Source organism: Helicoverpa armigera, chromosome 1 (genome assembly GCF_030705265.1).
Source record: "Helicoverpa armigera isolate CAAS_96S chromosome 1, ASM3070526v1, whole genome shotgun sequence".
In the NCBI taxonomy this organism is placed as follows: domain Eukaryota; kingdom Metazoa; phylum Arthropoda; class Insecta; order Lepidoptera; family Noctuidae; genus Helicoverpa; species Helicoverpa armigera.
The window spans coordinates 10,859,893-10,883,371 of NC_087120.1; the positions used below are offsets into that span (position 1 = coordinate 10,859,893).

General features: G+C 37.0%; 1 protein-coding gene across 8 annotated transcripts; it reads left to right on the plus strand.

Moving 5' to 3' along the window:
* On the plus strand, nucleotides 1–23,295 carry LOC110379382 (H(+)/Cl(-) exchange transporter 3). 8 transcript variants are annotated; one of them, XM_049839544.2, is made up of 18 exons: nucleotides 1–193; nucleotides 4,177–4,253; nucleotides 7,325–7,496; nucleotides 8,103–8,135; nucleotides 11,037–11,066; nucleotides 12,317–12,453; nucleotides 12,672–12,875; nucleotides 12,960–13,110; nucleotides 13,195–13,353; nucleotides 13,587–13,726; nucleotides 14,489–14,671; nucleotides 15,122–15,336; nucleotides 15,722–15,930; nucleotides 16,226–16,366; nucleotides 16,744–16,954; nucleotides 18,402–18,565; nucleotides 19,968–20,178; nucleotides 20,358–23,295. In XM_049839544.2, the coding sequence occupies exons 2-18, from the start codon at nucleotides 4,185–4,187 to the stop codon at nucleotides 20,446–20,448; spliced, it is 2,520 nt and encodes an 839-aa protein (XP_049695501.1). In that variant the 5' UTR covers nucleotides 1–193; nucleotides 4,177–4,184; the 3' UTR covers nucleotides 20,449–23,295. The 8 variants fall into 8 exon arrangements, with proteins under 8 accessions (XP_049695501.1, XP_049695520.1, XP_049695505.1 ...); XM_049839548.2 differs by lacking the exon at nucleotides 1–193 and adding an exon at nucleotides 3,930–3,979; XM_049839563.2 differs by lacking the exon at nucleotides 8,103–8,135.
* The last annotated feature ends 184 nt before the right edge of the window (nucleotides 23,296–23,479 follow it).

The window sequence follows — 23,479 nt, forward strand, 5'->3', positions numbered from 1 at the left end:
TTAAAAGTTTTATTACAGTTCTGTCACAGTTCTTTGCTTGGTCATAATAATTACCTTTTTTGTTCTTTACAAGGAAAACTTTTTAATTTCGAATTTTATTTGGTGTTCATATTATTTGGTATACTGCTCATGCATGGATTAAGATCATATGAGAACTTTGCTACCTGAGGATTTTACAATGTTTTTGTCTTAGGTTAGTTTGATCACTTTCATTTTTAACTGGCCTATTACTAACATGCGGTGGGTGGTGCTTGCACGTTTTATTTAAGGATTTAATTGCAGCTACTGGTAAAATTTTGGATGGAACAGAATGTTCTGGAAGTTGTACACGTAGCATTGTTTACCTTACGTACCTTAGGAGCACTGGTACGCTATGATAGTGCTAGGGGGCGTCTGACACTAACATTTCCTAGCTTCGGCTTCTAATAGTTTAGCGATGCAACATTATTTTATCACGTCCAGAAAAAAATATCACGCCTAAGTGGTGGGTAAACTGCACAAAGTGAGCCAAACATATGTTTAACTACCTGTGGATCTTCTGTGTATACTTTTTTGTTTTTATACATATACGTTATCAAAGTTGAGTTTGTATTGTAGAGTTCTAACAATAGGACTTATTAGTATTTCAGTTTACTGCACTACTTTTTAATTTGAATATTAAGACTTAATGTAGTATTTTTATTCTTGTGAAAAATATCAAGACTAAGGAGTAGAGAAGAAAATATAAAAAATACAAATATGCAAATTGAAAACCTCCTTTTTAGGAAGTTGGTTAAAACATATAAGGTTATCTGCACAGCAAAATAAGTGATAAGTAGAGATAGCATCATTATTTCTTTCTTTGGGTGGCTATAATTTTACACAATACTGATATACATAATAATTTACACATTTATTTTAAATCATAAGTCTAAGTAATGCAAAACTCAAAATCAAGACTAACTGCCAATTACTGAAACACTGCTCAACTTTTAAAGACAGCTCAAACATCATTCTATCTCTGTCACACTTACATACATTTGTGCAACAGAATCTATTTTAAGTAAGTCTTGAAAGTTAGGAAAGTTAACTCCAACAGCCAACAAAAGTTTGATATTTACCTTATGAACTTCAAATAGTTCTTAGTTAGAAATCAACTGGTTTCGGGTTTGATGTAAATCATCTTCATGATTGCTGTTACTTGCTGACTAAGAATGCATCTGTGCAGAAGGAACTGCTTCAGCTGCTTTCATGTGATTACCAGCGCAGTAAACTTGTGGCACTGATATCAAACTGAACAAATTTTGGTTAGGCCACTGTCCTTGTAACTTACTAATGGAGCCTGAGAGATCAGTGTTAAAACTGCTCCTCGAACTAGATTGAGAATGCCACTAAATCCGCTATTGTCAATATGAATGTAGATGCCTTGACGCAACTGATCAAGCAGGATGTGCATAGTTATTCAGATTCACTTCTGAGTTCTCTGGAGGGGTGTTAAATCAAATTTAAGTGGGAAATGCTTTGTTGCGATAACCTTTGGAAGGTTATGTTGCTGATCTAATTCTCAGTACCTAAGGTCCAGAATTGGCTTGATTTATGAACCAATTGTGAACTGGTTGGTCTTGTTAGCTGACAGAATGCAGCATGATTCTTGTCCTTTTATATCATCAAAGTGAATCTCTAGTGTCCAACAAGATCAGGCTATGATTTGCGGTTATTTGATGTCACGTTACTAGAGAATGTGCAATATGCACACGTGTTAGTGACCAGCAGGGTTTAAGAGAGACAATTACTGTGGACCCCTTTAGAACCAAATTAATATCCGCAAGGGTAACCTTTCATTCTTTTTGCCCCACTAGAATTGCGGCTGAGTTGGTTGATTACCTCCCGCCGATGTATCATCGGTCGTTCACTCCATATTTGTGGATTGGGCGACTCAAATGTCACAAGAGTTTGAGGGGTTTCTTTCACACTTTCCACCGGTTACTAAGCATGAAGTCAACATGTCTAACACGCGTAGCACATTCTGTATTTTGAACAATCTATCTATAAGTCATCAAAGTCGAATCGAAATTGCATGCAGCAGAGATGATAATGATAAGAGGAATGTATGGTGTTACGCGGATGTATAGAGTAAGGGTGGGTTGCACGTAGGTTTTCAGTTACCACTTTTCAAACTTCTACTCATGCCTTAGGTTGAGTTGCACCATTTAATTATAACGATAATTGAACCAAAACAACAGACTGTCAAATCGCCGATTCGACCGATGGGCGGCCATCTCATGGCTGATTAGGGTTTGGTTATCACGATAGTTCAAATGATGCAAGTAAACCTAAGGCATAAGTAGAAGTTTGAAAAATGTTAACCGAAAAGCAACGTCATAGAATGGGTTATGGAATATAGAGTTATGATGAGGAATGCTCGAGCGTGAATTTGGATGTAAGAATATCTAGGAATTCGTAGGCCAAAGAAACGAAAGTGTGAACGACGACATGGCTGTTATTTATGCAATCTCAGATAGAGACTTAGGAAAGAAGAAGACTCGCTGCGTCGACTAGAAAAATAATTACGATAAGCGCACGAGAAGATGTAAGTTAATAACTTGTGTTTGTAGTTTAGGTTAAAGGCTAGGGAACGGATACAGCGGAAGAAAGGTAAGGAAGGACTAGCTAAAGGACTCTTCCTCCGATCATCGCCACTAGCTGCTTAGGCAGTGTAGCATTAATTTTCGGATACCTACTAACTTCGACTAGACTCTCTAGACAGCCTTTTTGTTTTTTTTTTGGTTGGAAAATCATCAAACAGACCCTTCCGCTTTCGATGCTCTATGTGGGAGAGTTAGAATCTTACTGACTAAAACCCACCATCTCCCATCTTGAGCTCTTCATGTACCAGGGCCGCTATAACTCTTTCGAACAACCCTGAAGCCTACCAGAATTCCACCCTAAAAGACCCCGCTTTGTCTTCTAGACATCCTGCCACGGGATGTCTAAGTGCGTTCTCTGTTGCATACATTTTTCTTACGTGACAAAGTTATCTTACATCTTTTTGGCTATGACATTCCTCACTATGGACACATACAAAGCATTAAAACAGTGCTCGCTAGCCATCAGGCATGAAATTAACTACACGCATGCTCTTTCGCTTGGTGCAGGGCTGAAAAGTCACAGAATATGCTGATCCATCACTGGTGGGTATTGTGCAACATTCTGAGCAAGATACACAAAAATTAATGTAAGAATAATTCAAATATATGGATGATTATCTAGCAGTTATGGAACCACAATATCAGGAAAACACTAATGATCAAAATTATTATTTAATCATATCGCTCAATATTTGACTCTATGATGAAATTATTCGATATTCAAATGTGTAGTGTTGGTCTGGTCTGGTATTTTTTTTTCAGATATTAATATTATGTTGCCAATGTATTTAAACGCTGGATTAGGAGGTACACACTTGTTCATCTTGACGAACGACTAATACATATGTACATACATATAGGTGTAGATAAATAAGCTGGGTGTGTTTATATCGCATGCGCTTTACGCTATTTGCATACCTACGCAATAAGAATATGAAAGTGCGCTAATTACTACTAGTATGTGGACGCAGCCCAAGAGGCTTTGTCGCGTTTTACCTAATGAATGCACCTCTAAATAAATGAGATTAACTCGTTAACGGGAATACCATTAAATAAAAGGAATTTTAGCTCCCAGGTGAAATTCCCTTTACAAATTAAATAACATAAATTCTGAGAACAAGTACTCGTAGAGCTTTATCAGCTGAAATATTCGGAGTATGGTTGCGCTTCTCACATTTTAGAACAGAGATTATTCCACGTAGTGGGTACCTAAAATATGCTATAAAGTGCAGTGCACACAATTTATTTATGTATCAAGTCATTTACTCCCGGCGGGACGTGAATTGGCGAGTCATCCGCTTCGAGCAATCGTGCCAATTTACTCCGGGATGGATCACTGGACTTTTTAACTGGTATTAAATCAAAGCAGTGAAATTATTCATTCATAGAATTTTGTACTGATTGTTTACTCCGAGTGGTTCTGATTTCCTGCCTTTCTTATACCAAGTATTCTCCGACAACTTGGGGATTAAGATATTCCTCCCAACTAGAATGGAATCCAGTCAGAATGTATCATTTTCATAAAATAATCATACTTATTTGTTCGCAGATGCTGTAATGGAACGTTTTCCTTTAAAGTCTACTGGCCCTAAAATGGGTACAACTTACCAGTCGGTTTATAAAAAGGTACGTACCTATATTTAAAAAAAAGTATTCATATGAGGCACCAAGAAACAAAATAAACACACCAGTTTCACCACACAAATATTCTCTATTACACATTTTCCCGTATTGGAAATTCGCGCCGCAAATGTATCTTTACATTAATACAATCTAATGTAAAGGAAGATTAAAACCCGCACTTTGCGGATTAGCCGATGCGCTGTGTGCAGTGTACTTTAATTCGTGGTTGAAACAATCACTGCTATTGAAATACTAATTAATGAGTTGCAGGTGTTTGTTTGGGTTGTCTATTATTTTTATTCTTTATAGATACACGTAGACGTGATTAACATAATCATTAAACTGATTAAAACAAAAATGTGACACTTTTTTGATGACATTGAGCTGGTCATTGACTCGTCTGTGATATGATAACGCATAATTTATAATTAAAAATTTAAGATAATATCATAAGCATTAAAAAGGGTCATTTATATTAGTATTTGAACGTCTTCAGGTTATTTCGATACAAAGTTACATTTCAATAGGTGCGCATAAGGATAACAAATATGCTTGTAACCATATTGACATTAGCGTCTATAAAACTAGTGTGCTGCGATTTGCAAAATAAAAACAACATAAATTTTAATTATTTACTAAAAAGTAAGTTGCTGTACCGTAAGTCATAAGAAGATTAAATCATAAGAAACTTTTATTTTATTCATAGAGAAATCTTTTAAAAACTTCAAACTTGAATTGTAAGATGTTTGTAACTTTCAGTCAACAATTGGCTTTGTAAGGCTTCTTTGTTTCAATTCTACTTAAGAGTTCACCTTGTTCTATAAATGATATTAAATATAATATGTAGCTATAAGATATATATGAGCTGCTCGAGCCGAGAGCGGTCCGGGGGCCAGGATGCGCACGCTGCAGGTGTGTGAAGCTCGAGTGTGGTTTTGTACCCTATTGTGTGTGCGGTTAGGTGCACTACAGATGTAGTACCTCAGTTGATAGCTGTAACCCACCCAAAGTGCGTTTGTATGCAGGTATGGGAGTGCGCGAAGCGTGGCCGGCGCACTCGAATCCGCCGCGTTCTCTATGGTAGCTCGTAGTGGTCGGCACCCTTAGTCGTTTTATTGATTTTCACCCCCGCATATTTCAGTGGCGTTAGATCGTCCTCCTACTTCGCGAACCTTACGGGTAACGCTCCGTCGCGAATTCTTAAAAATAATACTGTTAAATCTATTTGGGTTCTTTCGTTAAATAGAGAAACAAGTGCGTAATCATTGGTCGGATTGTTTTCTACACGCCGCATGTAAGTAATGACAGAACTTAAAAAATATCTTAGAATGTTTTTCAATAACAAATAGGACGTAAACGTCTGAAAAAAATATTTTTCCAAAAATATATCTATGCTGAAGAAAGTTATGAGATTACGGAGAGATAGATAATAAGAATTAGAATATCAATTACATATCTGTAGATTAATGATAGTGGTAACTTGAGAAATGACCTTATTAAAATGTGGTTCTTAACGCTCTACTGAATTTCTTAATACTAGATTCTATAATAGGTACTACGCATTTTTTTAATTTTTGTGTTATACAAAGTAACCTTCTAAAATACTTTAAACTTCTATTTGTTAGTTAATATTTCCGAACGTATTTGATTTCTGATTATTTGTGAATTAAAATGTAATCAAGTGAAAGAATGAAAGTTATGTTGTTAAATGAGATTTTCTGATCGTTCATTATTTATTCCTATTGAACGAAATTCATTAGTCATGGTCATTTCATATAATAAACGAAAGAAAAGTATGTAGCCAGTTATTTACGATATGTTTATTATCGCGTATTGTATTGTAGCGTTCGAATTAATAAGAAAATCAATGATGAACCATTGATTTTTCGACGACGTGACTTATTACTTTCTACATACAACAGAAAATTCTAGAACATGTCGCATGTACGGTGAAATGCTCTTAATTTTTGGGAGTATCAGGCCTACGTTAGACGTATACCTGTCAAAGCTAGATAAGGTTCCTACAACACATTTGTAAGGTACAGCAAGCGGTCCAGGAAGTTAGTTTCTTTGCGTGTCAGCGGCATATTGTAGTCGCACAATGACCAGAGATGTTCCAATCAGCTCAAATTGCCACCATTGCAATAAGCGCTTGCATCGCGCAGTATGCGGGTCGCCTCGAACAGAGGTCGTATACTTCTAGTTGACTTGCATTTGTCAAAATGGGTGGCAAAAACAAATACCGGCTGCTTCGAGCGGCTGGGACCCAGGGTCATGTTAGTATCTATGAATATAATTTGGAACTCGATCTGTCGGCATGATTTTCTTATCTTCGTAATTAATTAAATGCATGCATAAGTGTCTGGAGAAGCTTCATTTTAATATCTGTAAATATTTCGAATATTATATATAATATTTTGAAAATATTTCATCTTCCTGCTCTAGCTGCACAACTGACTGTGTATGTCTCTACCAATTGATTAGATGAGGACATAACACGATAATCTATTGTATGAAGGGTCCACGTCTTGGCTAGTTTTACTATCTCCCTCCATCTCGCCATTAAACAATTTAGGCAACAATTGCCATGACAATAAATTCCTTACAGAGAACCGAGATCCTACTATTTAGGAGAAATCCATGTCCTTTAAATAATAATCTGATACTATTTCGATAATAATTCATACAACAATGTTATGCATTTGCTAAAATACAATTAGTTTCTCGCGGGAACCTTCAAGTGCAATCTCACTACAATTAATTATTGAAGTGTTAAATCCGCTCAGTGCTTCGCACTTCGCGCTTGCTTCTCAACGGATTTTGGTGAACATTGCAATACGGCTTATGCATAAAATAACATAGTGTACTAATAATAATTTCCTCGCTACGGGTAACATCGAAGTTTTCTTGTCGTCTTAATTGTATATTCTGCAGGAGTTTTCTTAAACTAGTGTCTAAAACACGTAGGAAGTGTTAAAGGGTTTTGGGGGCTGTATTTTGTAAATTTCTGACGTTCGAAAAGTGCTGTTTTGCAGCCAAGTTTGAATAAACGATTTTTGGTTTTGTTCGTCCAGGGTGCAAACGCCAGCAATGGGCGGGGCGTGCACTCGGCGAGCGAGGATGACATGGTAGACATCACGGCGGGACTGCACCAGGCCACCGGCGGCAGCGTCACCACGCCCACCAGTCACGGTACCTTCCAGCTCTACGAGCACAGCACCAGGAACTCCAACGCGAGCACCAACTGTAAATATTACTCTCATTTTATGCCGCTCTTCGAACTTTCTTCATTTTCTTCTTCTCTCTCTCAACTCCTTGTTATTTTTGAGAACTACTGCTATTGGTTTCATCCACAAGGTCTTCAGCCATTATCTTACGCCGTTCGATCTTTTTAAATTCATTTCAAAGACTCTCATTACACGCCAGTATTCTATTTAGTTATCTATCTATTTTCTGCAATACTATTATACTACTATTTTGAAATACTGCGCATAATTATTGAAGTACATTCATTGAAACGGATATTGGCTGAAGCACTAGTCTGGTGATAACGCAAGTTTATAGTGTTCGTGATGACAGGTACATGTATATTTTTTATGTTTAATGCAGTATGGCTTCTTGTCTCCAATCAAGCGATATTTAAGCGTTAGGCTTAATGTGATGGTAAAAATAGTAGGTGTTTTGTGAACTCTTTAAAATTTGTAGGAGGTGCTAGCTAAAAACAAAACACAAAATGTAACATTTTAAATGTGTAGGTACTTTCACTGGGTAGCCAACCAGTGATTTCACTCTACCTAGGTCTGTAGGTGATTACATTTACAAATGTATTTAATACAATTTTCTGTTTTCAAGCCTACATCGCTCAATACTTCAGTTCTTCTGCGGGTAAGCCTAGCATAGTCTTTATTTGGATATTTTCATATAGATTAGACGCACATTGTCATTGTGCATCATGGGCGTAGCTATGGGAGGGAACAATCACCTGTGCCAAAATTGTATCTCTATTCTTCAAATTATTACCAATCATAAAGATAGGCCAAAGGAGATAACTGCTTCTCCTCTTGAATTCGGACCCCTCCTGTCAGAAAGAGTTCTTGCTACTCCCATGTGGTACATAGCATTATCGGCTCGTATAAGTAGCTGACCATTCACCATCATGTCATCATTTTAAGACATATTTCCAGAAAAGTCATATTAAAATAATATATCCTCAGCCTCTACTGTCCATCTGTTGAGCAAGGTACATCATTCATAGTTAAGTCCTTTATGCTGACTTCAACTTAATATGTCAGGATGTTGAACTCGAAGGAAGGACATAGGTAGGGTTTGTTTCTTAACCCACACAATTGTTATTTGAGTGGATTCTGTTGATAGTTTCAGTGAAGTGTTTTTCTATTTGGTTAGTGGTTAGCTTCATTTTCATCTTCCAAGTGTCTGATAGTTTCGTCTGGTGCTCTAATCTTATTGGATGCACCCAGATCTTATTTCTGCAGTGTTATAGTTAATGCCTCCTCTTGATGTAGAGCAAGCGTAGGTCTCCAAAGAAACTGATAGCAGAAAAAGTTATCCGCTCCAACAATATGCACGATCAAAGTCAATTTATCCTAAATTATTCATTAATAAGCATTACCTGCCATTATGGCTGTTATCATATTGTTACCGTATTGTTGCCCATTGTTACAATTTCGATAGAGAGATATGGAAATATTGTTTATGCAGAATTCACTAATGAACCTAATGGAGTGCGTCAATTATTAATGGAAATGTGAAATACATTTCGGGATTTATTGAAACAATGTGTTATATTGGCGTACCTTGTAGGTGCTTCATACGTTTAATTAATTAAACGAAATTTTCGCGGAAATGCTCACAATTTCCTGTTGCTGCAGCCGCATTTGTGCGTTTAAACAGGAGCTTTGTGCCCGGGAAGTGACGTACAAAGAGGCAATTTAGATTCCTCTCACAGAGGGGCACTTGATTAAATTAATATTCTGCTGCAGACAACACTATTTTGTTTGAAAGATAACGTTAATGTAATTATTTTAATATTTTATTAAATACTATAAAATTCAGACATTAATGATGGTTATTTAGCTTGGATAATATAAGTCATCATAATGGTCAATCAAATGAGGTCAAGATTTTGCCCTGACGTGGAAGTACATAGTTTCAATTGGTCATATTTTCGCAGTCGCCTAGTAATTAGCTGTTGTGCCTATGTTGTGTCTGGTCTTCTTCTTCTTATCTAGTGAGCTGCAGGTTTTAATCACGTAACCAGCCCTAATGTCAGAGTTTTCTCGAGTTCGCCTGATGGCCATTCTCTCTCAGTTTCTGGTATGGATTGCTAATGTCCGGGACGTCACGTACACCGCTGCTCTATGTATTAAATGAGCAACAACAGTAAATCAAACATGCTTACTGCATTAAAACAACGCCAATAAATACTTGATAAGAGATTTATCGAAATGTTGTTCCATATCTGCTATCTATGGAGGTTAGATTAGATAGGGTTAGTAATGTCCAGTCCTGTGTCAGAGCCGCATGCAAACAGTGTTTCTATCTCCGAGGATATGGAGACTATAGACCTGGTTTCCGAGGATACCGAGCCCCTCGTCACCATTGATCATGTAGGTAAAAATATTGTTCTGTTTATCCATGTTTTAGGTATTATTCAAGTAGGTATTTAATTTTATCATGTGTAATAAAGTCACACGTTTCAATAAACTTCTAGAAGTTTAGACACATCTAGTAATTAGTGTAGGTAATCAATCTGCTTATCCGTCTGTCCCCTTTTTCGAATTAAGTCCGTTTGATTGATCGGAGACTAAATTTTCTATTTAATCCTAAATTGCTGGTTTTCGGTGACCCATGTATCATTATCTGCCTAGCCGTTTCCCAAATATGTAGGGGTCGGCTCCCGTATTAATATGTTTTATATAGTAACATATTTAATCTGAGTCTTTAATTTCTGGTTCCTTATCATCAAATTAGTTATTCTGAGAGTTTATTACATAGGTATGTGGAATATAAATTTATTCAAATATCGGAATCAAGTCTTGGATATTACACTAAAATTCCATTTCGCAACAGATAAACAGGTGAAATAGTCGAATGGTCGGCACGTGATCGTTGGGTGCTGTCGTCATCAGCCGTCTCATTAACTTCTCAAGGCTGTGTTGTGTTTTTCTTGAAATTATTTTCTACCATCAGCAAAAAAACTTAGTGTAGCAGTAGTTTACCTACTGTTATTGAGTTAATATTTCCTGAAGTGTCATCGTACTGTTATCTTGCCGCTTTAATGGTTAGAGCGAGTAAGGTCAATCTGTTCCATAAAAGTGAACAGTGATAAAAATACTATAATTTATTTACTGAGCAGTGTACATACTACACTCAGTAAATCTTTTAAGTATAGCTTCTAGCATATTAGCATGTAAACGTACTTGGTTTTGTAATAAAACTACAAAAAAAATATACACCTCGAAATCCTGATCAATAAATATTTTTGGTACTTTCTCCTTACTACTAGAGTGGCAACATTCCATTTGACGTTTCATTTTGACGCATCGAGCTGCGTCTGCGTCACCTGATTGTAGCATTATTGTTTTATTGTTTTCTTTCATTCTTTTGGCATTCGTTATCTGAAAATGATCGTTTATTAAGAAAAAGTGTAGACACTGTGATAATTGCGGGCACATAGTTGTGGTACACATTGTATATGTGTATTACCCATCGGTTCCGATGTATTATTGTTGATTAAATTGTTCAAATTAGTGCATATTGTTGCAGGGGACGCAGTGTTGTTTTCCGGAATGTCAGGTAAGTGAAACATTTGTATACAGCTGAGGTAATCCTTCAGTTTATCAGACGAAAAAATGACACGTCGCAAACTAGCACTCATTGAGTGTAGACAATAGTAATTGTGGTGTCAATAAACCTTAGTGTGATCTTACACTCATGCTTATATCCAACGATGTTGATCACTACTTCATCAAATCGACTGGAAACACTCAGATATGATCAAATATTAATGCCAACAAGTCTAAGTGTTTGTAAACAATATTTCTGTTGTTAATTCCAATAATTAAACACGAATTAAATGCTTATGAACGACAAAAATAACAAACTTGTTCCTAGATATTCAATGAGTGTTAGGTAATGAAATAAGTGCTTATTTTGATGACATATTCACGGTTTAAAATTGTGATTAAAATGTATGAATGTTTAGGAAACCGTGCAGTTTTATAGCTGCAAAAAAACTACTTTAGTAGTTGTTGTAAAAAACTGCATGGTAGTTACTAGAGTAGTTTGTTGCAACAAACTACTACTAAACACAATAGGCTAACTTTTGCATATAAATCACTTTAAAAAATTAGAAAACTAGATTTTTATTTTTTATCTGTTATTATTATGTGCCAGCCAGAATAACGAAAATAGGTTTGGTCCTTCTTAGTACTGTGTCAAGGAGTAAAGAGTAGCTCAAAAATCTCAAAAATATTGATTGAGCATTCAAGATAAATTAATGTTCAACTATAAAAGGCAATTGATAGGGATAGTATGTAAATTATTTTATAGGGTGCAGCTTACTACATGCACATTAATCACTCAGTGTCAGTATGTTGTTACTAGTAAACTACATTATTGCATTTTAAAATTGTATCAGTCGGGCTTTTGATACATAGACAGGAGAAAATGGATGTACTTAATTAATATGAGTTTATTACACCTCACAAGTATAAGTATTTTGCAGTTGATACTATGAATTCATTTAAATCGAAGTAGCACTTAATGTTTCAATATCAGGTCATTAATTTACATCAGCCTTAATACCACAACATAACATAAGTCTCTATCTACCTTTGTTTGAGACTCATTATTTGATCAACTGGATGATAAGATATTTATCTCAGCAAAATAAATATGAATGTAAAAGGGGAAAATTATTATTATGAAAACGATAGTCTTTTGTTTTGTTAAAAGAAACAAATTGCAAGGCACAAGTCATATTTGATCCTTCTTAGTACAACATTAGATTCTTCTGATCTTGACATATAATTTTGTTTCCAAAGCTGACGATGACATCCCTGGTATCGGGCAATATGATGACTTCCACACGATTGACTGGCAACGTGACATCGCTCGCGATCGCATGCGACACAGGTACATCGTCAAGAAGAGGCAGGACTCCATATGGGATCTTATAAAGGTTCGTAATGTATTTTTGACAATAATATCACTCTTGATGACCATGTCGTCCTTTCTAGGATCTTCTAAATTGAGCTTTTGCTTTGATTGAGGTCAGAGTCAGAGTTTTTTTATGTCATTGAGAGCGTCACCTAAGTTCAATATGGCATGCATACACTGTGTGGCACAATTTTAGTCTCAACCTCATGACAAATTGTCACGATCATTTCTTTTACACAGGGAGCTCACGACGCTTGGTCAGGATGGGTATGCGTGCTGCTAGTCGGCGTCTGCACGGGTATAGTCGCGGGTGTCATAGACATCGGTGCCTCGTGGATGACCGACCTCAAATTCGGCATCTGTCCCCAAGCGTTCTGGCTGAACAGAGAACAATGCTGCTGGTCCGATACTGATACTACTTTTGACACTGGAAACTGCTCACAGGTACTTGCATTTTCACTTTTTATTCTACTTTTTAATTACCTGATGTATCCTGAGGTATCATTAATGGTGTATTATTTCTACCAGTGGCTGACTTGGCCGCAAGTTCTAGGAGGGCAACGCGAGGGCCCGGGCGCTTATATCATCAGCTACCTGTTCTACATCGTATGGGCTCTGATATTCGCCGCGCTCTCCGCCTCGCTGGTCAGAATGTTTGCACCCTATGCCTGCGGATCAGGTAATCACGAAACCATACAAGAGATTCATATTTTCATTTGACAAGAATTTTAATTTATACGTAAGAACTTTCTGCCTGTGTCAGGTATACCTGAGATCAAGACGATATTGAGCGGCTTCATCATCCGCGGTTACCTCGGCAAGTGGACTCTCATCATCAAGGTTGTGGGCCTGATTCTGTCAGTCTCCTCCGGCCTCTCGCTCGGCAAGGAAGGACCTATGGTGCATATTGCCAGCTGTCTCGGTGAGTTCGCGTTACGAATACTTTGGTTAATATTGTATAGGCTGGCAAATGTGTATGTGACACTCCCATTGTCCACCGGCTACAGAGAAGTTGGCAGCGTTTTACTGACTGATGTTGGGACCTGACGGGAGTGCAGTCATTCAGCGTGCTGGGGGTACAACATACGAATTTGCTAGGCTATAAAAGATTGTGTTTTGTTCGTCAAGTATGATACTGAACTTGTGATTTCCTAGGGAACATTCTATCGTACCTGTTCCCGAAGTACGGCCGTAACGAAGCGAAGAAGCGTGAGATCCTGTCGGCCGCCGCCGCCGCTGGTGTGTCCGTCGCTTTCGGAGCGCCTATTGGTGGAGTGCTTTTCAGTTTAGAAGAGGTAAGTAGCACTTATAAAATTCAGAATAAGTATAATTGAAATAGTTAGTTTTTTTCCATAATACGTGCACACTATCACTATCGTTTTTTATCGATATTTTTATTGTACCACGTCCCTAGCTTAATAGATAGCCTAACAGATAAAATATTACTTAGTCTGGGCCTAAGTATTTCTCTCTTACAAATAAACTGTTTGCAAACATCTCTCGAGCAAGACTTAGTTTCCTCATTTTTTTGTTGCAAAATAAAATAAGGAAAACAAGCAGTTCACGCTCGTTGAACTTACCTTGCAGTGGGCACGACTACTTGTTAACAACAATGCGAATCAAATATAGCTACAATATTAGCTATTATACAATACTTTGACTCGAACTAACTTGAAACTTCTTTCTGTACCCAAACTAAACATAGCCTATGTTACTCTGGAATAGTCTCGCTTTCCAAAAGTGAAAGATTTTTCCAAATCAGTTCACCAGTTCCGAAGCCACACACCAAAGAAACGAAATAATGTTTCCTCTTTATTTTACTAGTTATCAACACAGTTTATAGTTAGTTAATGATTGGTTTGCCCGGAAAACTGGGTTGAGAAAGTCAGATAGGCAATCGAGCCTTGTAAAACACTGGTACTCAGCTACACTCTGTTAGGCTAAAAGCCGACCCCGAGACAGTTGAGCAAGGCTCGGGAGTAATGCTGATGATCAATACAGATAGATCCATTACAAGGTAGGACATCACGTTTTATACAAAATTCTTATGTGTCCAGGTATCATACTACTTCCCGCTGAAGACTCTGTGGCGTTCATTCTTCTGCGCGCTGATAGCTGCGTTTATCCTGAGGTCAATCAACCCATTCGGCAATGAGCACTCTGTTTTGTTCTTCGTGGAGTACAACAAGCCTTGGATCTTCTTCGAGCTGATACCATTTGTTGGCCTTGGTATTATTGGGGTGAGTTACAGTTAAAACTTGAATAGAATTACTACAAAACAGTTAAAAAGACGTTGCAGACGTTCTCCATATTTTTTTTTGCTTAAACACGTGACGAACGTCTATTTAACTTTTTTGTGGCAAGACCATAATTAGTTACTCGTTACTTATTTCTGCTTTAATTAGAACAGAAACTTTCCCAAAGAAACTTATTTTTACACTCATTACTTCAATGACGTAACTTTGAACTTGGCCTGAGTTTTCAAGCAACTGTTTTGCCATTGTGATTATAAAAATATAACAAAAAAGTTTCTTCAGGAATGTTGTTTGTAATCATGAATTAGTCTCCTTTTATATCAAGATTATAAAAAAAAGATTGATGAAATTCTATTTTAATATAGCTTACTTTTGATACCATTTAAATAATAAACTAACTTGAATGGTTAATCATAATGAACATTTTGTCACCAGGGCTGCATAGCGACGATATTCATAAAGGCGAACATATTCTGGTGCCGCTACCGCAAGTTCTCGAAGCTCGGTCAGTACCCGGTGACCGAAGTCCTAGTGGTGACGTTGGTGACAGCTGTCATTGCTTATCCGAACCCTTATACGCGTATGAATACCAGTGAGCTCATATATCTGCTGTTTAACCAGTGCGGTATCTCCAACTCGGATCCTCTGTGGTAAGTGTTCTTGGAAACTAGTTCATATATGTCTGATATAAAAATATTATGTAGTGGTCGAAAGCGAGAGTGCAAAACCTAACTATGTAGTGCCGGATTAAGCAAGCGGAACCTGTAGCAAAGGTTAGGATCTCCATATGTCCTTAGTTACTTCTAAGGAAAAGGTCACTGGCTGCCTATGCCACCCTTAAACACCCTTTAGAACTCAAGTGCAGTTACCGTGCAGCAATTAATATTCTTGCTATATTATTGATACTTTGATTGAATGAAATTAAAGTAATATGTAAAAATCATATAGTCATACAGTCTCAAATCTATAATTATAATAAAAGTATTCTTCATTCCCTTGTTTTTTCTCTTAGTGACCAATTGTATATTTCCCCAGTGACTACAACCGTAACTTCACGGACGTGAACTCAGCGATAGAGAAGGCGGCAGCAGGCCCGGGCGTGTACCGCGCCATCTGGCTGCTGGTGCTCGCACTAATACTCAAGCTGGTCATGACGATATTCACGTTCGGCATCAAGGTGCCTTGTGGTCTCTTCATACCCAGTCTGGCGCTCGGAGCCATTGCTGGCAGGATCGTTGGCATTGGTTTGTATTGATTTTTAAGTAGTTATCATCATCATACTCCTGTCCTTATCCCGAATGTGTAGCAAACAATATGAACGATGCAGGTGCAAAAATTAAGAACTGGTGCAGTTGTTAACACCCTACACTTAGCGAGAGGATAAGTGTTTTAATTTATGAGAGCGGGTAATAAGAAAAGTAAAATATAAATAATAATTACTTTAAATAGTGTCATCTAAAACAATCAGTCAGTATTGCCATTATTTAACATAATGTTGATGTAACTTTATAAAATACTAATCTCTTCAATACATTGCAGGCGTGGAGCAACTGGCATACAACTACCCGAAGGTGTGGCTGTTCTCCGGTGAATGCTCGACTGGCGACGACTGCATCACGCCCGGGCTGTATGCCATGGTCGGCGCCGCTGCCGTACTGGGCGGGGTCACTAGGATGACAGGTATACTTGATTGATTCAAGACTGTTAGACTGGAAGCCGTCTTCACCATACTATGTTAAAAACTGGGCCCCATCTCCCGAGCCCTCTAAGCGGATGAAGCTGACTACCGGTGTTTTACAAGACACAGCCTATCTGACCTCCTCCTTTGGTAAGACTGGTGTCAGACTTACTGACTACCCCTGACGACTGCCAAGGATGTTAAATGACAACCTGGACCTACAGTTTAACGTGCCCTTTGAAACACAAACATTGGTGTCCTAGTGCATAGAAACTTAGAAAAGTTGCCGTCTTCACGTTAAAAACAAATAAATAAATAGAATAAAAGCTAGGCATATAATCTACAATGACAAAGCCATAATTATGATTTATTTCTTTAGTATCGTTGGTGGTGATAATGTTCGAGCTGACTGGCGGAGTCCGGTACATCGTACCTCTGATGGCAGCCGCTATGGCGTCCAAGTGGGTGGGCGACGCGCTCGGCAGGCAAGGCATATACGACGCTCACATCGCGCTCAACGGATACCCCTTCCTTGATAGCAAGGACGAGTTCCAACATACGTCCCTTGCCGCTGATGTTATGCAACCTAAGTGAGTATTATTAGTTTAAATTTCCCTGATGCGTCACTGTCACTTTTGCAAAAAATGCAAAATTTACTTAGTGCGATAACATTACTTTTGTAGTACGCAAAATTTGTTATAATTCATCTCATCATTATATTATTTCTTCATTGTTGTATGAGGTGTCAAAGTTTTAAATGCTTCTCCTGCAAAGCTACATTTTTGCATAAGTGACAGTGTCGCATCGGGAGTGCGATTTGCTCATATACCATCGTCACCATCTCAGACATAAGGCGTCCACATTAATTACTAAATTCACTTGGTACCTATGTTAATTTTACCAGTCTATCCAACCACTTAGTGTTTTTATTTAAAATTGCTTTGCGTTTTATATTTATGTCATTACTGCAGCTGCTAAATGCCATCCACCAACGCGATATAAAGCTAACTTATGTGCTAAAAGTGCGTAAGTCAATTTAGTGGTTACTTGTTCATGTTGTATGTTTTGACCGGGTGCACAAAGTAGGTACCAATAACACCGTTGACACTGGGGATAACAGCTAGCCATATTAAAATATTAAATAAGTGTTGCTGAGCATGCAAAGAATGAATACGTTTATATTTTCACTGAAGGTTGTTTCCAAAATAATGAGCTACTCTCGTTACGCCTACTGCTGCCGAGCTAATTTTTTAAAGAGAAAAGCCGATGCAAATCTTTTAAAAATATTTTTACAGTCATGCAATTGATGCAATGCGATTTTTTATGCGCAAACTATTTAAATATTACATGCTTGTGCTAAGACTTTCCAGCGAATATGCTTCGCGTACTATTTAATAGTGCTAAGAATGCAGTTGATGCTAAAAGGGAACTTGGAAAGGAATTTGTTATGCACCAAGATCCCAGTGTCACCAGACATCAAATATTTTGTCACAGCTGTGCATATTTTCTGCTCAACTTTTTGTCATCCCAAAAGCGAGCCTGTTACATTTTCGCTTATAATAACTTGAAATAAAAATAAAACCTTGGATAGGACTTATAGACAACAGTATAGTGTCCTGTATGAAACTTTACACTACTTTGAAAGCGTTAAGTTCAGGATACAGCCACACAATAAAAATGAAATTATGTGTTGTGTTAGTTACAATATATTGTCATCATGAGTTTGCGACAGCATGTATATGTTCGTCTTGCTGAAATTATGCGAAAATGTCCTGCGTTAGCAATATGCAATGCTTAGTCATGGGCGCTACAGTATTTTTCTTTATTTTACGCTTTTGCATAATCTCTTCTCATCAAGCGAAGTTTTTATGTTAAAAAGTGCATCGCACTTTAGTTATTACAATGAGTTAACTATACTACTTAGCTGTCTTTAGCTAGCTAACTTATCATTCCTTCACTATACCATCAGTATTATCATCTTGGCCAACTTTATTCGTGCATACAAGGAGGTGTAAAGGTTACTTTCTATTGTACCAGACGCAACGAGACGCTGTCAGTGATCACTCAAGACTCGATGACTGTGGACGACGTGGAGACATTACTCAAGGAAACTGAACACAATGGATATCCCGTGGTCGTGTCTAAGGAGTCACAGTATCTCGTCGGATTTGTGCTACGCAGGGACCTCAATCTTGCTATCGGTATGTAATTGTTTTAAACAAAACCCACCCAAAACAAAAATGTGAAAGGCTGCCAAGTTCGATAATATGGGAATGCTTCGCCTATAAAAGAAGTGAGATCTGAATAAGTACCAAGTTCCATAGACATACCGCAGTTAAAAATAGTTACTTTTTGATGACGTTACATGGCAAGTTTTCACACACCTTGTTATAAACCTACTAAACGCAATGAATCAAGTAAATAATTTTCTATTAAAACTTGCCAAGTAACATCATCAAAAAGTAACTATTTTTAACTGCGGTATGTGTATGGAATTTGGTACTTATTCAGATCTCACTTCTTTTATAGGCGAAGCATTTCCATATTATCGAACTTGGCAGCCTTTCACATTTTTGTTTTGGGTGGGATTTCATTTATTTTTGTAAGGTTGTTTATTTTATTTTTTTCTTATGATTAAGTTAGTTAAGGAAATGTTTCATTTATACTATCTTTCAGATTTTTGAATATGCACTATGCTTCTTACAAAGAAGACTAGATTTACCAACTGTCTGACATGACATGTTATCGTATATTATGTTCGTGGATCAAAGTTACACATTCGTTATTTTCGAAAGTGACTCACACTTGGCCGTTTTCAGAGTTTTACTTTACTTTGACTAAATACAAACCTTTGAAACGAATTTCAGATCGGTACGACCATTCGAAGATATATTATATAAATATATATACATTTAGTTCGTTTTAGTTCCTTAGCATCAATTTACACCTTCATAATTTTGAAACTGACTCACACTTGGCCATTTTCAGATTTTTCCCTTTACCTTGACATAAAGACATACCTCCATGCCAAATTTCAAGTCAATACGACCATTGGATGTGGTCTAGGTTTTTGATGAGTGAGTCAGTCAGTGAGTGTATAGTAAAAATAGCGATTTTCTGACGTCAATATCTCAAGACCTACAATAGGTATATTAATGAAATTTTGTATTTTAGATAAGCGAGGGGGTCTCAACAGATACTAGAAATTTGATATTCGTAAATAAAATAGATTTTGAGTTATAGGGGGGTCGAATTTGGCCCGAAATGGTTCGTGTAATATAACCCACGGCCGGTGTGTCGCTTTTTTTTGCTCGAACTTGGCGGACACACTGCCGTGTGTCTAGATTAAAATTAAGGGCACCAATAACGGGCTTAGGCATAGCTATGACTCCAAAACTGTGAGATTGTACGGGGTTACTTCTGCACTGGTACAAGAAGGTTTCTTGAAGACGCATGTTTGGGATTTAGTCTGTAACTTCTAATTAGCATTCTGTTCTATCCACGGTGAAAGAGAGCGTAGCTATGCCAACACAGAATTATTAATATGAATATTTAGCATGAACAGCATACTCAATGCCTCTAATCTTTAAAATCCTTGTGCAGCGAATGCCCGGCGCACTATGGAAGGTATAACCGGCCAGACAGTCGTGATCTTCGCGGGATCCAATCAGCCACTGTCCCCTCCACCCTGCCTGATGCTGAACCGCATCCTGGACATGGCACCCATCACCGTCACCGACCAGACGCCCATGGAGACCGTTGTTGACATGTTCCGCAAGCTTGGATTGAGGCAGACCCTTGTCACGCATAACGGGTAAGCAATTTCAAATACACTCGTCAAACTGCAATTCAATGTGCCTTCCAAAACATAGAGGTAGTTAGTCTTTATATAGCGTAGATGGTCTCAAATTTTCGAACCCACTGCGACAAGCGTTGCTTAATCTTAATCCACGAGTGATTGGAGCAGCTCAACTTAAATATGGTAATTTTCAGACGTCTCCTGGGAGTGATCACCAAGAAGGATGTGCTGCGTCACGTGAAGCAGATGGACAACGAGGACCCGAACTCGGTCCTGTTCAACTGAGGCCGAGCTCGCCGCCGCAGCTCCGAGCGTCGATCGTCTTCTTACTCACGAACACGCGATTACGTCATGCTGCACTATCTAACGTTATTAACATAAATATCGCGACGGGCACACATTCGCCCCACATTATATACTGCAATGCGCGATAACAATAGGAATTTATGGAATTTATTGTGTGTGATCAGTAGTCGTAGTCTAATTAGGTGTAACTCCCACAGGAAGTTAGTGTATAGCAACACTAATCTCGAAGTAAAGCATACGTGTCGCTTCATCTATATAATATCGATATATTAATTTGTGTGTAGAATAATATCAGCTGTACTTTGTCGTGTATACGTAATTGTTATGCTGGAAACTCATTTGTATATTTTGATGTAACTGTGTAGGTTTGAGGCATGTATACCGCGACTAGTCGGCTGAAAGTGTTTAGTATCGAGTATATTAAATGTCATTGTATTTCTGAGCTACTAAAGTACATAAATGAATACTGTGAATGTTTTATACAGAGTATTATAGAAGTGTACATCACTATTTTATAATATACAAACATGTCATTAGCTTTATCTGAGTTCATGTGTTTGACAAAGTATACTAAAGCTTATACAAAGCTCAGGTAAAGTTGATGATATTCAGTATTTTATTTTAAGTGCAACAAAAATATTTATGTCACATATGAAATTAATCAATTTACTTGTAATATAATTTATACTTCATATTTTTTTTATTACTGTCGATGATTATATATATTAAGCTATAGTATAGTTAACGTATGAATAATGAACAAGGAGGTTAGATTTACTATATTATTAAATTAATTTATTTTTTTCTGATTCACATAATCTGGTGTAACATCCAAGGTTTTATGTAAATAATGTATCGCATATAAAATATAATGTCTTGCAAATATCTCATTTTAAGTAGTTATAGAATTGGATATTGATTGTTTAGTATGCTGTATAACTGTTTGTACAAGCTCGCGTGTATGACGGAGATAGTAGAAGGTAGCTGAGGATGGGGTGTGGTCAGTTAAGTCACTCGTCCACTTGTCCACAACAGGACACCCCCATTTGTATAGTTCAATATTTGTGTATATAATGTACATAAATAAATTATGATGATGTCTTAACATTTTACATAATTGTTGATTTAATAAAAATAGCCTCAAATGCACCCGTCCCTGTATCAATTTACTTTTCGAAATGCACACAGCTGTAGGTGATTTTTTCACAATATTGCCTGGCTGACGGGTTTTATGAACCAGGCAATGCGATTTAAAAGAGAATGCATGTGTGCTATTGTAGCTGGATCCCTGTTTCCTTATAACTAATTGATAGGCCTTTCGTCGTCGCCTAAAGACAAATGTCGCCGTGAAGCGGAGATTTGTGTTGCCTTGTCCACGAAGGGCCTTGCCATTGATACAGGGATGTGCTTAGGGTACGAACTAAAATGCAGCTGAATTTATTTATATAATCGAAAAGCGTGATTATTGTTATACATATGTAATAGTATAATACATGGAATGAAGAATTTGAGTGATGGCACCATTTTTAAGATCGTATAGAGTCGTGTGGCAAAGATCACTATACAACCGTCTCGCAGTAACGTATTTGAATATTGTACTGTTTATATGTATTTTATATAAAAGGACTGAGAATTTAAAATGATAAATGACTAAGTATTAAATGAATATTGTATAACTATAAAATAAACTATACTCGAGTGCAAGTCGCCATTCGGCGCGCGCTACTTTTTATAATAGATTTACATATTATAATGTATCCTAACAGTTGGCTATCATATGCAATGTTGATTCACACGAGTAATTTGTAGGTACGTCAATTGTAGCCAAACTTTTAAAGGCCTGGTGCATTAAATGTATGTATGAGATTTTAAATTATGAACGGTTTCGTTCTAACACCACTGACTATTGGTTACACCTTTTATCTTATACAATGTGACCCCAAAGTTATAGCTTACATTTACGTCATAATGATTGTACAGAACGAGAATGTCCTTTACAAAGTACCAATATATTTTGTTGGAACTGGCTAATCGATTTCAAATAATGAGATTTTAAAGTGAGTCATTCCCGTTGGATCCCTCTTTTTATGTATTCCCGATGGATCCCATTTTCTATTCCCATTGAATCCCACTTTTAGATGTAATTTGTATTTGCGAGCAGAAAAATGGTTTACCAAAATTAAATATTCTTAATCGACTTTCCAAAAAAAGGAGATTGTTATTTAATTCGTATGTGTGTTAAAATCTATCTTAACACGCGGTAAAAAGTTTGGAATGAGACATTAATCATTACAGAAAATGGGCTATTATACCGTATAGTAACTTGGTTTCCTGCGGTCTTTCGTTAGTCTAGATTATTATTTTATCAAAATAGTTGAAGCATCTTTATTCTTATTTCTTCTACTTCTCAATTATGTACTCCCATTCCTCTTCTTTTTTGGTGCCCCAGTCATTTAATGAATTAAATTGTATTTTTTGGGTGGAGGTCGTAAAATCGATAATTACCCATCATTAAAATTGGCTCAAAAAGTGAGAGACAACGAGAATGACACTAAAATGTGATCCAACACATACTACCCATACAGCTATGCTCAGATGGTATTTTCGAAGTATGTTTAATATTTAATAGAATATTATTTAAAATCTATATTTTATTTTTAACGTTGTGACTTTTTCAACGTCTTCATCTATTACTATCAAATTATGTTAATCAAACCAACGTTATATAGAAATAATACTGCATTAAATGAAATCGCGAACTTTTAATGTATTGATTGCACGAATTGTAAATAGATCACAAATAAAGTTTCATATTGTTTTCTGCAATTTCTAACTTGTTTTATTACCTGTCTTATGCTTAGTTAATAAAACAATAATACAGGTCTCCATAAGCTAGTACACATCTCTCATTGTTCGTATTCTTACACCAAATGGAGGCCTTATTCGTAATTTTTTGTTTTAAAGTTACTTCCCAAATTATCATCCGGTCCAGGATTGATGATGGAAACAC